Here is a 17,536-nt window from a genome sequence, read left to right as displayed (position 1 = left end):
CTCAATTCTGTATCCTGGTTCTTGCTAAGTTTTCCAATACTTTAACCACAACACCTGATACACAGATTGGCCTATAATTTGATGCTCAAGTTCTGTCACCTCCTTTAAGCAGCTGTACTATCCTGCCTGCCTTCCTTCCACTCCTTTGGAACTTGATCCAATATAAGACTTATATTAAACAAATATACTAAGTCAGATGTCAACTTCCTGACACTCCTAACTGATGACCTGGGATGAGAGCCTATCGTCATTCTACTGGGGACTTCCTAACAACACAACATGTGGTAGTGGGTGATAAAATCAAAGTCACTTCTCCAACAGTATGTGAACAATAGTCACAGGGTTATCCTCTTCACAGATGAGAAGATTTTCACTACTGAAGAGTCGTTTAACTGCCAAAACAATCGGGTATATGCCCAGATGGTCAGACAGCATGTGCCATAGCACCCAGGATTCAGAGTTATCACCTCACATCTGTGATAATTTGGGCTGACATATCAGGGGTATCCAAGTTGCATTTCTGTGAGAAAGAGATCGAAACCCACCATAGTGTATATCAGTGGAACATGTGGTATGACCCCCTGAACAACACCTTGTTTCACGGTAGGCAGTGGCCCTTCCAACAGGACTCAACTCCTGCACACAAGACAAAGACCACACAACAGTGATTGGAGATGAATGTGCCCAGCCATATATCACCATCTGATTGGCCATCTGGAAGTCCCTATCTGAATCAGTTTGACTTTAAATTGTGTCATAGCTTGAGAGAGTGGCTTGCAAGAAATGACACCCCAGCATTGCCAGCCTGAAGGTGGATTTGGAGCTAGCAGTGGCAGCATTTCCATTGAATGTTGTGCATGCCAACATCAATATCTGGCCTTACAGACTTAGGGCATGCATTAAGGCATAAGGGGGGATGTTTCAAACATGGAATGCTCTTATATGCAGGTTATAGATGTGGTTTGTATGTGCTGAAAGTTGTAAATGATTTACTGATAGATTAAAAGTTTGTGCTGTTCAAGTTTTAACAGTATATATGGCTAGACTAGGTACATGGTGATAGATCATCAAGTCCCACAGCCTTATTAACATCAAGTTTGCTCAATTACCCATATACCTCTTGCTCACTCACAATCGAGTCTTTTCTCCTCCTCATCTGCTGCTGTCAAACTCTCCATGACATCACATTCACAACAATGAAAGACCTTTATGAACTGCCCATTAAATATTTCAGCTATATCCTCTACAGCAGTTGCTCTTTTAGCATTTTCTCCAATCATTGTTATCCTACCATAATCATTCATTTTTTTTTTACTGGTTACCTATCGAAAGAACAGGTTTTAGATTGGGATAGTGGATCAAATTTCTCAGGCTTTCTTAAATTAGCATTCATACTAGGTTTTTGTATGACATAAGGAACAGGTACCTTTCCAATAAATTTAGAATAGGGTGTTAAGAGTGTGATCCAAAAGAACTGCTTTAATAAAATTGTTAAATATAATGCGTCATTTGTGTTCTTTTTTACAGACTGGATTTGTCTCGTTGCACCAGGGAAAGTTACAGGTGCAATGAATTCAATATACTCCAGAGTGAGCCGGAGGGGGGGGGGGGATTCTTTGAGGAGCTGAATGTGTTTTTTAATATACTGGTGGTTTAAAAGTAGTATTGATCAACCTACTTAGTCATGCCCTAAATAATAGTGAGCTTTCAGTACTTAATAAAGGCACAAACTTTGCCGTAGCACCTAGAACTGTTAATAAACTGGATGTTACATACCACATTAAAAGAGGCATTAGATTTCTTCCAAGTAATATAGTTGAAAGATTTGTTTAGAAACCTATAATATTTTGAATAATATGAAAGTCATATGTAGCAATCTCACCAAAACAGAACTAGCAGATATCAAGTCATTAAAAGCCTAATAAGAATGTTGTTACAACAAAGGCTGACAAAGATAATGGCATGGCCATCTTAAACAGATCTGTTCACCTATCATCAAATAAATCAATTAGTCTCTGATAGCAGCACTTATCAACTTGTGAACTACAATCCAACTAAGAGGATTAAGAAGAAAAAAAAAACTGTTAAATTACTCATATCTTGTCACTTCTTGGCTATCACTGTTTAAAAAACTGTTACCACATTATGCTCACTCTCCCAGAATTTATGGAGCTCCCAAAGTTCACAAATATAACATTCAGCTTTGGCAAAAAGCTGAAAGTATAGATAGCCTAATTATTACATAGCCAAGAAATGAGCATCAACACTCAAGGAGCTAGTAGGTCATTCTGCCTCCTATATACAAAATATATAAAACTTCATGAATGAAATTAAAAACATAATGCTCAGCAAAGATGATGACTTATTAATCAGTTTTGACAAATCAATTAGTTCCTTTACAGAACAAACTTATGCCTGATGTTATGACTCTGTTTTTCCATGAACTACATTCCAGTTACCTCATGTAGCAAAATAATTTTTACCTCAAAAAGAAGATACAGTCATGGGCTCACCACTATCCCCCCCCCCACTCAATTACTAACTTTTATATAGAGGCTTTTTCTCTGGCTCCATCAGATAGTTAGAATGATGACAAGAGTAGTATGATTGAGAACTATAAGGTGGTCCCAAAGTAATAGGGCAGTTGCCAGAACAACCGTCAATAAATTTCATTATTATTTTATAATTTTTTATTATTATTTTGATTATCAACAGGTTTTTGTTTGAGGTCATTAAATAATAATTATGATTTTAGAATTCCTAAAAGTGGAAGATTTGAAATATCGTGGATGGTTTCATCATCATCATCATCATGCATATCAAGGATTTAGGCCTAGCATGGCCTGTTCCAGCGTTAGAAGTCATCGTTGAATCATTTAAGAGGACATCCTGGTTTTCTTTTTCCTAATGGCTTGTACTTTAAGGCTTGTTTTGGTAATCTTTCTGTTTTCATTCTTTGAATGTGTTCCATCCATTTATGTTTATATTTTTTAATTTTTTCTATTATTGGTTCTTGGTTTAATTCTTTCATAATTTCTTCATTTCTTTTGTGATCAAACAGGGTATACTTTGCAGTTTTTCTCATAAACTTCATTTCTGCTGTTGTTAATCTTTGTTTGTCTTTTTGTTTTATTGTCCAGATTTCACTTCCATACGTTAAGACTGGTAGGGCTAATGTATTGTATACTTTTAGTCTGGTTTGTTTTTTGTGGATAGTTTCAAATCTTAATTATTATTATTATTATTATTATTATTATTATTATCTGACACCTCCAGGAAGGCTATAAATCACCCAAATCAGCTATCATACCTTCCCTTAAATTCATTCACACTAGATGCACTCACTACCCCTAAAGACAAACTATTCCACTCACTCACTGCTCTCTGGGAGAAAAACCTAGCTCTTACCCCTTTCTTAACTGCAAATAAATTTAACTTCCATGGATGCCCCTTCCATATAATGAAAAATTTCATCAGTTGATATCCTATAACACCCATTCAAAAGTTTATAGCCCTCTATCATATCACCCCTCTTTCTCCTGTTAACCAGAGTCTGCAATCCATATACTCGCAATCTGTCCTCATAATCTAAATCCTGTAATCCAGATATAATCTTTGTAACTCTTCTTTGCACTCTTTCCACAGCTTCTTTATCCCCTTGGAACCCGGGAGACCTAATCTGTGCACAATAATTCAGATGTAGTCTTATCAAAGCCTTATAAAGAGGCAAAATGACTTCCTTATCCTTATATGTCAAGGTTCGCTTCAACATCGCAATTATTCTCTGAGTTGTATTTGCAACTTTTGCTATGTGGCCTTTGAACTTTAAATTCCTATCCACCAAGATCCCTTGCGTCTTCAATTTCTTGTAGCATGACCCCACTAATATAATATGCTGCTGGAACTCTAATCACCCCAAAATACATAACTTTACACTTACTAACATTAAATTGACAGCCATTTTCGTTTGCCCAAATTTCCAGTCTATTCAAATCATTTTGTAATTGCTCAATATCAATAGCATCCCTGACTGTCCTATCTATCTTAGCATCATCAGCAAACAATTGCACATCTGATGTTACATCCTTCCTGATGTCACTAATGTATAGATTGAACAATAATGGCCCAAGGACTGAACCCCGAGGTACACCACTGGTCACCTTAAATTTGGCAGATTCACACCCATTGTATATCACTTTTTGATATCTGTCTGTCAACCATCCCCTGATCCAAGTCGAGTGCAATGAATTTGATATACCATCAACCATCCCCTGATCCAAGTCAAGAGTTTATATTCCAATCCCATATTCTCCAGTTTATACAAGCCTTTCCTGTGGTATCCTATCAAATGTCTTAGAAAAATCCAATATTATCATAGTGTATCCATTCCCTTTATCCAACTCGGCAGTAACATTGTAACATGGCCTGAGCTTTATATATTTCATAATCCCTCTCACTCTTATTCTCACAATACTCTTTCCACATCATCTTCTTCTTGTGGATTTCTTGCTTAATAAGGTTGTACATCCATTTCACTCCCAACCTATTTATTCTTCAGACACTATGGATAAATTCAGATATAGCCTCATTAAAGCACTTTTTCAAAGATTCCCATGCACTGCTGACATTTTTCCCATTCAGTAACTGATACCATGGGACCAAAGATAGTATTCTCCTAAATTGATCATAATTTCCAGCTTTGAAGTTTTCAGTATGTATCCTGTTTTAATAGGAATATCAATACAATTAGATACTTCCCAAGAAAGTACAGCATGATCACTGTCACCAATTGGTGGTAAAATAACCATATTGACAGAGACCCCTTCTGATGCTATGAGTAAATCCAACACTCTTTGACCTCGAGTTCCTTCTTTCACATGCTGCATGAGAAAGTTGTCTCACAATAATTCAATAAGTTCCTCTTCTTTCTTATCATGAGATTTCTCTTCTATCCAATCAATGTTTGGAAAATTAAAGTCACCCATAATGATCATTCATTTGGTACCCATAAGGCTAAATTGTCAATGCATTTCTTCGTCCACTGCAACTGAGCTGCAGGTGTGTAACAACCCCCCCCACCATATGTCATTCTGTTAACCTCCACTTCACACCAGATAGACTCAAACTCACCGCTACATGGGACATCGTTACCATCACTGTTTTCTTGTGTTTCTATCCTAACTGGACTTAAGTCATCTGATATCATTAGTAGTACTCCTCCTCTCCTATCTCTTCTGTCATTCCTAAAAATAGCATACCCATTACAATGATCCCACTTACCATATCTGATTGATAGCCACGTTTCACTAATACCAACAATCTTACGCCACATCGTAGTCAATAAAGCAACAAACTCAACCCCTTTATTTCTAATGCTCCTGGCACTTGCGTATAGACATAATAAATTACCACCTAGCCTATTTTTATAATTAGGTATGCAATCTATTTGGTCTTGATTTAGAATTTTCTCTTTTTCCTCCACAAACATACTTAAAAGGTATGAACCTAAAGCATATTTATCCACCCCTTCACCACATACATAACCATGTTCGAAGACATTCATATCTTTATCACGTTTGCATACCACAGCTGAACTTTCACACCCATTTTTCCCATTCCTCCCTTGATGATCTAGTTTCCCTGACTCTCTGCATTAGGTCTCATACCAAGAAGTAATTTCTCCAGGCTTCTGATGGCAAATGAATTGAAGTACAGGCCATCCTTCTTATACAAGTCTTTTCTGGCATCAGACACACCCCACACATCTAAAAACTCGTATCTATATTGTCTACACAGCCTGTGTATGAAATCACTATCACTGCCCTCCTTAACTCAGTACTGTCATATCTGGGTAGTAATCCAACAATTTTTACTGTCTCACATTTCTTTCTGACTTCTTCCAACAGGCCTTTCATATCTTCTCTCATACTATATTTGTCACTACTTAAATTATTTGTACCTACCAGAACTACCATCTCTTTTACTTTTCTTTTTTGGTTTTCAATTATGTTTCTCTTATTTTTAATTTTCACTCCCGGGAAACTAGAAGTGGTGACTCCTCAGCAAGCGCAAATTTTAAAATTGAGTCACCATACCATATCACCTCTTTTTTCTTAGATTTTAACTGGCTTACCTTGTTGTTATTAATATTTTGACTACCAAGTTCAATACTTTCCTGCCTGTTCTTGTTCTGAACCTTTTTCTTATCCTGTCTAAGTTTAGTCAAATGTTTTTCCACCTTTTCCAGTTCCCTGGTAATTTTCTAATAATTTCTTTTAATCAAGATATTTCTAATGTTAACTTATCCTCAGATAAATTATCATTATCACTGCAGCAGTACTTTTGTTCATCAGGACAAATGCTCTCCTCAGTAACAACAACTTGAGCTTTAGACACTGCCTTGTTAGAATGAGTTTTCGGCACCATTTTTAAGAGTAGTAAAAACTAATAATATTTCTGCAATTTATGTTATAAAATGCTATAGTACAATAATTACACTAAAAAACTACAATAATATACTAAAAATACACAATTAAATCTAAGAAAACGCTTAATAAATCAACAAAAATCACATATCTTTCAGGATCTCTCTAACGCATCTTTTCACCTGATAGCCTCGACACCAAAATATGAATATGAATATAAATATGTATTCTCTGACTTCTGGACCAGTCTGTATATTAATGCCCAAAGCATAAAGAATAAGCTCATGGGATTTAAATTCCTAAATGGAGAAATTAATCTGCATGTTGTGGGGATTTCTTAGCGTAACAAGGAAGTTCTTACTATCAATGCAAATAATGGTAATTTTTTTTATGTGAAATCCATGCACAAAAGATGTAAAGAGGTAAGTCTGGTTGGGTGAGTGATTAGTGTACAATGTGGCAAATAAAAAGAAAATGACTGGAAGAATAATCTTAGTGAACACACAAATTGTAGGAAAGTGTCAAATGCACTAGAAATAGAGTTGTTGCGTGATCCCTTTAGTAAGGCATATATTCCGGGAAGATTCGATAGTTTAGTGGATACCAGAGAGGAACTAAATTGAGTGGGATATCAAGTGGTGAAGGAATTTGAAAAGAATTGCCAATTCCCCTGACCTGGTTGTGCAATTGAAGTCTTAGCACAATCAAGATTCCTAATGATTTCTCTGTATACATGGTAGCAAGTAAAAATCACCATCAAATTTTAATGCAACTTTACCTTTTTCCTTATATTGTTCTACTTTATTCAAAATCTCTTATCTATTTTTGTTTTACTATAAGTTTTACTTCACTACAAGCAGTAGCAAAATAACATTGCTCAAGTGTCTATAAAACTAATAATAATAACTATTAAAAAATAATAACCATTAAAATAGTTATATAATCTTATGTAAAAAGAACTTTTTAAACATATAAGCTAAACTTTAACTAAGTTACTTAAAAAAAAATATTACCATTGCTCAGTGTTACTCGAAAAATTTCCTCTATCAAATACTTCATTTCTATTTGCTTACTAGTTTCTTCAGAATCAGACACAGTTTCAATATCTGATGATTTTTTAACACTGATGCGGTCAATTTTTCTAAATTCTGCTGCATGATTAAGACTTGGAAACAAGGCAACAAATGGATTACTTCCAATATCCTCAAGGCCATCCTAAAAATCATAAAGATTGATAAATATTATCAGTAGAGACAACACTAATTTTGAATTCAGTACTGAACACAAGTAATTTTTGAACCAATATGAAATATTTTTAGAATGTTTTTTTAACCTAAACAGAAATTAAAGTAGATACCTGACAAGCCAAATGCATAGGCTAGTAATGATAAAACAACATTTATCAAAAGGATCATATAATAAATATTCCATTAAGAAAAATTAAAGCAAAATAATTAAAGAAAAAGAAAAAAAAACTTGAGTCAGCCTTTAAGGAAGACTTTAATGGTCAATAAACTATATAACTGGGATGAGAGAGCTGCATAGTATTATAAGGTATGTGGAGATTATGTCCCAGTGATCTAGTTTAATGATTCTATAATGCAGACTTTACTGGAAAAACTGGAACACTTTTTTTTAAAGTGGTTCCCACTCATAAAAGATTGTTTGCAAATTCATAGTATATTTAATTTTTTTTTCTTTTCTTTTTGTATTTTTGTATTATTATTTACATACATTTTTAAATACTTAACCTAATGTCCAATTCTTCACCTCCATGGTGTAACTGTGTTAAGTCAGAATTTCATAATTCATTCACCAGTCTCATGCAGCTGAATAACAAAAAGACTAATTAAAACTAAAATCAGAAGATAATTGGTACTCAAATGGTTAGCCTTAACTGAGTTAACCAACTGCCTTGAATTGGCCTTCCCTGCCTAGGGATGGCTCTCCACTCATCTCTACAGTAGATTGTAGTCTTACAATCTACTGTAGGGATGTAGGGAACTAAGAGACTGGAACCATTTAAAAAGCCTCTCAAAATAAAAATAGACAGAATTTTATCTCTGCCTCTCCCAAGTGAATATTGCATAATGTGGGTGGCCTATACCACCTAGTCAAAAATTTGGTATCTTCTAGAATGCTTCTTTCTAAATGGAAAAATTGCCAGACCGAACAATAAATTTTCTATAATACAATATTATAATGCATTGGTATGTATGTCATATTGCTAGTTTTCAAATCCATGTTATTTCTTAGCTTTCCATTAATGATACTTTAGCTTATTAATTATAAAAATCAAAATTCTCTTCCCATTGCTGAGAGATATGTGGGGGGGGGATACTCCAAAAAAAGAACCTGTAAGTAATGGAATGCCCAACATATATCATCTGTTCCAAATACACAGGGCAAGAGAGCACAGCTAGAGAATACATGCTCTACTGTTTCCAATCTATAAAGATATTACAGATTGGGTTTCTAATGTTCAAGTACCTTCATTTGACGATGTTTGCTAGACAGCAACCATATGCAATTCTCCAAGCAAGCTCCCTCCTGTTAGGATATCCTTGGAACTTCAGTAAGTTATTACAGAGCATTATTGTTAGTATCCAACTGCAGAAGTTTGTGGCAGAAGAGGTTAAAGATTTCCTTATACCAAGTTTTGCTATTATTAATGGAAAGAATGACAGTGCCAGAAATGCTGTAGCAGTCTTAGCGTTAAGCTCAGAATACTATACTATTCAGAAACAATCTAACTCTTGGACCACTGTAATCATTTATTCCAAACAGTAGATGAAAACCTAAGTAGTACTGGAGGAGGTCTTGCATGATGAGTCTGCAATGTTTTGTGGATTTTTGAAGCTGTATTGCTTAATAACAGAATTTTAACCAAGGAAGTTGATATTTAAAGAAATTCCTTATTATATGTCTTGCTATCAGCTGAATCAAAAACATTGCACATATTTACTATATAATTGTTTTCCTTCAAGCTTCTGTAATGTCTGTAATATTTATTATATACAGCTGAGTAGGGAATAGTTTTAAGTACTATGGCTTTAGAAGAAAAGTAAAGTGGCATAATATTCCAGTCTTCTAAGGTTTCAACTTTTTTGTATGTAAGTTCTATGTAACTGGTAATATTGGACAGGTGAAGAAAGGAATTCCAAGTAGTGAGAGGTGTTCTCTGATAATTTGGAGATAGTCCAAAGAGAATGTCTCCTAGATCCCACTTTCTAAAAACTTAATTTTGACTTGTCAGTACTGGCAGTTAGTCCACTAATTTTGCTGAAGTTTTCCAAAATACCAAAAAGATGTATGTGGAATCATTATTCCTTAAAAGTTCCTATTACATCATCAGCACATGCTAATACTTTATTTTCCTTCATAGATGAGGGGAACAATTATCCTTCACACAGTATACAAATTGTCAACTTCCTGCAAAAAAAGTTCAAGAACCTGCAAAGAGCAATGGATTAAGAGGGTGGTAACCTTGCTTGACTACTTTTTGAATTTTGACTAGATCTGATATAAATCCATTAACTAGGAGGCCAGTAATTATATTGGCATAGGCATCTTTAATGATAGATAGCAGTCTTTTACCACAGTTTCTCTGACACCAATTTGATGGAAGATGTGGAAAAGAAAGGGACATTGGACATTATCGAATACTTGAGTAAGATCCACCAAGAGTACTGCCATTGGCTGCTTTTTCACATTAACTAAGCAGAGTAGACTGTGTATCAGAAACAGAATAAATTCTACAGCTTGGCCTGGAACTCCATAAACCTGTGTGCTTTTGAGTATGTATCTCATTCCTACTTTGAGCTTGTTGTTGGAAATGCAAAAAAATATCTTGTAGTCAGTATTAGACAGAAAAATAGGCCTTCAACTATTGATTAAGGTATGATCTCTATTAGGTTTTGGAATGAAGATGGTATGGCTTGCTACAAATTCACTTGGTATGTGAATTTAAGAATTAAAGAGTATAACCAGAATTGGAAGAATAAAATCCCGGGCCTCATGTTAAAGTTCTATCCCTAGACTATCAAGTCCTGAGGATTTTCTTGCCTGCATTCTTTACACACTATGATAACCTCAGCTGCCATAATGGATCTGTTGAACCAAAAGCATCTCTACTTTGTATGGACATAATTCTTTTTCTATCATCAATAACACTCCATCTCCATTTTAACCCTTTCTATCTTCACGAAAAACATCATGTCTTTTCATTTCTATTCTTGTCAGAACATGTCTGCAGACCAGTGGCAGCTCGTTGCTTGAAATCGTGGGGGTGCTGCAACTTTCGAAATATACATACACATCGAGTACAGTGTATACGTGTTTGGATAAAATATCAAAATTATGGTAAAAATTTTTAAAAAAATTAAACATGAAAAAATATTGTTTATTATCGATAAAATTATACAGTTGGTATAATTCAAAATTATTTAAAAATAAAATATATTCTTCGTTTTGTTTCATGAATAAATATTGTTTATTATCGATAAAATTATACAGTTTAGTATAATTCAAAATTACTTAAAAATAAAATCCATTATCATAACCTCAATAATGTTCTAAAATAAAAACTATAATGAATATTATATCTTTAATTATAATGTCCAAGTATTTAAAGAGACGGAGTAAACACGATAAGCACTACGAACACTCTACTACTGGCGCAAAATGAATATACTGTAAACAACAGTGGAACTGTGCGATGGACAGTGTCGCATTATGCTAATAACTCGCATCTCACTATGACATGCATATGCTTACACGCACAGCAACATGATACTGTGGTAAACGCAGTGTTGCTAGCGTCCTTCGCCCTCCAAGTGCTACAAGATGGATTTTTATTATTTTTTATACAAAATAAGAGAATTGTATAGGATTGTTGATGATAAAATTAAATATTACAGGCAAGTATAAATAAATTAATAAATATACTTATATATTGAGAAAAATTGGGGTGCTGCAGTTCCGCAGTGCCTTCACGTGAGCCGTCCCTGCTGTGGACTTCAAAAACTGGCTGATAGGAGTAAAATGGGGACATGACAGAAGAATATAAGTTATTAAAGAGATTTTATTGGACGGACATTGAAGACTTTTTTTCAGTACATGGCAGAGAGAAAGAATGAGGGTCACCCATGAAACTGTATAAGAGTGTATAAAACTTGGTCATATACTATTAGGACTAGGTTTTTTGCTTGGAGGGTCATGAAAGAATGGAATGCAATGCCAGAAGTCTCCCACAATTGAGTCTTCTGACACCATGGAGATACCTGTATAATAATAATAGTAATTTTTATAATATCAATAATAACATAAGAGAAGGGGGTCTGGAAAGTTCTGATAAACATCTAGAACAAAAATTATATTAAATCAACTGATATAATCACAAAATAGAACATATCTTTAAACCCCCATATTTAATCAAATTGTAATAATTTGTTCTTTTTCTTTTAGGATATATAAGAAAACATAAAATTAATTAAATTTTTGTTCTAGGTGTTTATCAGAACTTTACAGCCTCTCACCCCCTCATAGCTTGTGTAATCTGGACTGACAATCAAGAGCCTGGATTATACTAAAAGGCATGTCACAACGATGTGGTCATTTGTAAAATGGAGTAATGAATGGCATTAAACATTTTCCAATGGAATGGGTGAGAGTGGAAGCAGCAGATGCTTAGAGAATGTTTTATGCATTTTATGGATGTATCATCCCATCTATGAAGTGTGGCAGCAGAGATGTAATGGCCTGAAGTGGATTCTTTTAGTATGAACATCTATAGTAGTTCTTGGAAGGATGAATAACAATAGATATGCAACCGCTTCTGTTTTTCCTCAAAAAATGTAGGGAAAGTCCTTTTTTTGGTTGGTCAATGCTTGACATAATGTTTAGGAATTGCTCAGATGAGTCTACAGACTCCATGGAGTTGCCCATTTAATAATAAATCTAATTACAGCTTATCAGTGCATGATCTTCATGGCACACAATTTTATTAAGATAAAGTCCATAGTTGTAGACTAATGGCAACAATCATAAACATCAGAATTTTTTTTTTATGTGGCTCCCAACTACAAAAGATTTTTGAAAACTTATAGTACATTTCAGTGGTGTTGCATGCCAATTTCGGTTGGGTTAGCCATCATGTGGCTTATGCAACTCGTGCTACAAAATTTGTGCTATTTGACTATATGATTGATTTTTATGAAAGTTTTAGGAGTGCATAGCATATCGGTGCTCATCTTAATTGGTCCAGTGCAATTAATTGTAGGATAACTTTGAATACTTTCATTTATCAATTAGTATAATTTTAAATATAGAAAGCATATCACTGGCCAATACTAGAGTGAGATACGGATAATTTGAATTTTGATATGATTTTTAAATACAGCCATATAATATGCACAGAAATCGGAAAAAGTAATTATTGGAAAATTAGTATTTTTCAGATTGAACCAAAGAAAGGCTGAAATAACCTCATTGTACTTATTTATACACAAGTTCCAACCTCATTCAACTATAATCATACAATCAGGTAAAGCTCTGGCAGAAAACGGGACATTCAATAGATCGTCAACACTGTTTCCCATTGATAAATATGGGCAAAAAGTTATAAATTATTTATAAAAAAATTATCCTAAGTGGAAAAAAGTGTCTGGACACAAGTGCTGTTTAGACAATACTGCATTTATTGCAAAATCGATAAGGAATTGGTCCACCTTTGGCCACAATACATTGGGCACTCTCCTTGGCAAACTTTAATGAGATGTTGGTAACTAGTTACAGATATATTTTTCCATTCCTCCTGCAAAAGCAGTGGTCAGTTCAGACACAGAAGTTGGACATGCTGTAACCTAAATCTGACATTCAAGTTCATCTGAAAGGATTGAAGTCAGGGGCTATACGAGCTGGCCACTCAAATTCTGTACACCCATATCCTCAAACCATGTCAAAATGGAGTGTGCTTTATGGCATGGCACATTATCGTACCGAAACAAGAATGGCCCAGTTTTACAGAGATGGGCCAATCTTGTTTCAGCACTGTAGACAGAGTAGCATAGTCTAGAATGTCCCGGTACTTTGTGGCATCCATAACCACCAAAGGTCCGAATCCATACCATGACAAACATCCTCAGACCATGACACTGCCGCCGCCACCAAATTCAACAGTTGGGATGACACATGTTGGCAGATAACATTCACCTGACATCTGCCACACTCAGCAATGATTATTGGATTTAAAAACAGTGTAGCATGATTCATCAATCCATGCCACTCATTTCAATTAGTCTAGGGTCCAATAACGATGCTCTTTGCACTAAGCAAGTCGTTTACTCACATTCGTACGCATTATTAACAGCTTGTATGCAGAAGCTCAGCCATGGAAATTTAACTTGTGTAGTCCCTTAACAAATGGTCTTTGTGCGCGTGCACACATGCACACATGCACACAGCCCTATTTGTGCACAGGAATGGGCACTCACAGATGGCATGTTTCAGGAGCCCCTCTTGTCCCTTTCTGTCAATTTACATGGCCTTCCTTGAATGTTTCTTGGTAGTTGTAAGTCCCTCGCGTTTCCATTTACTAATAACATCTTGAACAGTTGACTGTGGGAGTTGCAATTTTTCTGCAATCACACACAACAGACAGGTTGCTGATATGGCAGCCTATAATAACACCTTGTTGGAATTCAATATGCATGGCCATTTCTCAAGAGTAGACAATACACAGTATTGTACGACGTCTGAGGAGTTCACCACCAGTTTTAAAGGAATTCCGGCACACGTAATCTATTGCAGTGTTCCATTTTTGTTGCAGAATGGAATGTCTGGACACTTATTTTCCCATATGGTCTATATTAAAAACTTCTCTATATCAATGTCCTAAACATGTCAATTTTCACACTTCACGCACACAAAACAGATGAAAAATGTCCTCTTCATGAAGCATTAGTATATTGTGTTTAATTTTAGGAATCATGTGAAGCCAGGAAACAATAAAGGTAGTTTTTAACAGGAATAAATGTAAAAATACAATATCGGTGATATTGCTATTCCATGGGTGTGTGCCAAACACTTAGCACACCCTGAATATATGCCCCTAGTACATTTATGCCATGAGTGGGCTAAGGATTCTTTTTTTCCATTTCTTTTATTAATTTTATATATATATATATATATTTTATTTATTCTGGACATAGTCCAGAAATTATGCTCTAATAAAGAATAAACATGAATGATTTCAAATCATTTCAGGTGTCCAATAAACAGGACAGTGGTCTCACACTGTCCTGTTTATTAATAACAAGCAGCACTGTGTTGTTGTTTAATCATCAAAGTTACCAAACAGGTTTTAGACCTCCATCCAGCCTATATGGAATACAAAGAACTGACTGGGATTTTGATCTAACATGTGTTCAATTATTTGTTTTCATATGCAAGTTTCTGTAGCTGTTATACTCATTCATGATGAGGTTTCTGGAACAAATACTATGTACATTAAGAATGAATCAAATAATTTATTAACTAAATTAAATATTACATGCTGAAGCTACCAATATCAGCGAGCTGATGGGACATAAGGCGATTTGGCCTTAAGTCCCATCGGCTTTAACTAACTTTCTACATTTCCTCAACAATATCCATCCATGAATCAGTTTTGCCTTTGAAAGGGAAAAAGAAGGGACTTCTTGGATACTTTAGTTAAAAGGCAATCAGGTGGTTCCTTCTTATATTAAGCCTACTTAATATGTAAAGCCATTCACATTTGTAGATACCTTCATGCTGCTTCACATTACCATGCATAAAAACTAGAAACCTTCAAAATTTGAGTCTCCAGAACAGAGTGAATTTCATCATCAGGATCAACAATGTATCTGGAACAACAGGCTTTGTTAACATCATTTGCACAAAATAGATAAAGCAAAAAAACACTTGGCAAAATCCTTATAAAGAGCAAATTATTTTACACATATATACACACACAACATTTCTACCTTACATCAAAGGAGCAATTGATAGACTGGGCCACCTGATAAAACAATAGATAATTACATTTATAAGCAGACAAAAGGCCACCATGATCCTCTTTTCTTTCCAGGTGTCTATAGCATCCCTCTTCAAACATGGTACCCAGCTTTTTGGACAGACAGGACCTTACTCAGAAAAATAATATATACAGTTGACCCTTGAACAACGCAGGGGATTAGGGGTGTCGACCTCCCGTGTTGTTAGAAAATCCATGTATAATCAGATGAAAAGTACTGATAAAGATTCTTTGAGACTCCTCGATGGGATCTAAACCCTGGTCTTTCCAACCAAAGGGCATCATCAAAACTAACAGAACTACAAAGGTGCTTTCAAGTGAAAAGTCTGCTACTGAAAAAACTTTGAAAGAACTGAAGATAATCATAATCAAACTATGAAGCATCAATGAAATAGAGACAGAATTAGCAGAGTAATTTAAAAAAATACCATATCAACATAACTGCGGTTAGCAAAATTAAAAATTAAAAAAAAAAACTAAAACCTCTCTAAACCATATATTTATTCATATGATAGGAATCAAGAGGAAATAGTAATTTACCACTAAATGATGAAGATATACTTCTTGAATGAGAATCGATTTCAGGTACAGTAATATGGGCAAACTTCAAAAAAGGAAACTGGGCAATTAGACATTTTTTTTAGAGTCAAAATAATGCTTTATAGTATAAACAACACTAAGAGAGTAAAAAATACATTTGTATTTTTTTCCTCTCTTTGCAATGTTTATACTGTAAAGCAGGCATGGCTGACTTCATTCTATATGAGGTCCAATATATGATGAGTGGTAGCGTCACAGGCCTTGCACTTTCAGACAGAACTTAAATAAAAATAAACTCTGCATTTTTTCAAGGCAATAGTTATATGTACTGAATTACTACATTTGTTAAATCATTTTACTACTGGGAAAATAATATAAAATACTTGATTGATTTAAATATAAGTTATTAAATTAAATTTAATTACATATTTTTGTTTTTTTTTACATGTAACACAACTTAATGAGAACACTGTGGCCGTTCATATGCACCAACAAGTTCATCAAAGTCAAGTCAATTTTCAATGATGATGACAATATTCGTAACAAATCCTGAAGGTGGTCATCAGTCAGTCGGCTTCTTCGTGACGATTTAACCACCCTCATAGTTGAGAAGTGCATTCACATATGTATGTGCTCCCAAACATAGATGCAATTCTCAAGCTGAAATCACTCAATGTAGGATATTTTTCCCTTGGTACCAGTTTCCAAAAGTCAATGCCTATCTCCACCCGTGACTATAAAAAGGGGTCACTTTGAAAGTCACACAACTCCAATTGAATAGCGTCATGCTGTTCTGAAATGTCACATTTCATTGGGTTGTTAAATAATGTCAGTTGTGGCCACATGTCACTGAAGCCAGAAAATCACTTACTGAATTGCTCCAAAAGTTGGTCTAACATTGGCACAAAAAACTTGACGTCAATATCATGGCTCTCCTCCATTAACTCCCTGCAGGAAAGAAAATGTACCAAGTTTCCTCTGACTAGGGTGAATTTAAAAACCTTCAGTCAACTTATGAACCCATCTAAAGGTTTTTGAGGTTTGTGATCACCTCAAAACTCTGAAACAAAATTTTGAAACATATTTTCCAAATAACTTTTTTATAAGAAATTTCTGTGGGTTCGTGATCCATTTCAGGCTTACAGTCACGAGAACGCCCTTTTGTTATCGAAAAAAGAATTAATTGAGCTTTCAAGTGACAGTGGATTTAAAATTCAATTCCGTAATCTTGGTTTGGCTCGATTTTGGATCTCGCCTTCGGTGAGAAGTGAATTTTCCGAATTATCTGAAGAAGTACTGAAAATCGTCATGCAGTTTTCTACAACCTACTTTTGTGAGAAAAGATTTTCATCGCTCTTTCAAATAAAAACAAAATACAGAAATCATCTTAGTGCATGTGTGCCGATCTTCGACTGAAGTTAACCAATATTGAGCCAGATATCCAGCAACTCTGCAAGGGCTGAGAAGTTCAACCATCTCATTAAAAGTAAGTAGTAACCTAATTATATATTATGTA

At 34.8% G+C, this 17,536-nt stretch overlaps 1 protein-coding gene across 5 annotated transcripts in view; it reads right to left on the bottom strand.

Moving 5' to 3' along the window:
- The window catches only part of Ube4A (Ubiquitination factor E4A), a 346,330-nt gene that overhangs the window by 319,622 nt on the left and 9,172 nt on the right, over positions 1 to 17,536 (bottom strand). For all 5 annotated transcript variants that reach the window (XM_090399157.1, XM_090399156.1, XM_090399154.1 and 2 more), the window contains exon 3: positions 7,439 to 7,640. In XM_090399157.1, coding sequence (XP_090255283.1) covers positions 7,439 to 7,640 — 202 coding nt within the window. The remainder of the gene's footprint in view (positions 1 to 7,438; positions 7,641 to 17,536) is intronic.

This window comes from Typopeltis vanoorti, chromosome 10 (assembly GCF_054136105.1).
Source record: "Typopeltis vanoorti isolate ZY-2024b chromosome 10, IOZ_Tvanoo_1.0, whole genome shotgun sequence".
Lineage (NCBI taxonomy): Eukaryota > Metazoa > Arthropoda > Arachnida > Uropygi > Thelyphonidae > Typopeltis > Typopeltis vanoorti.
Note: the sequence above shows the minus strand (reverse complement) of the source record. Positions and strands in the feature narration are given on the sequence as shown.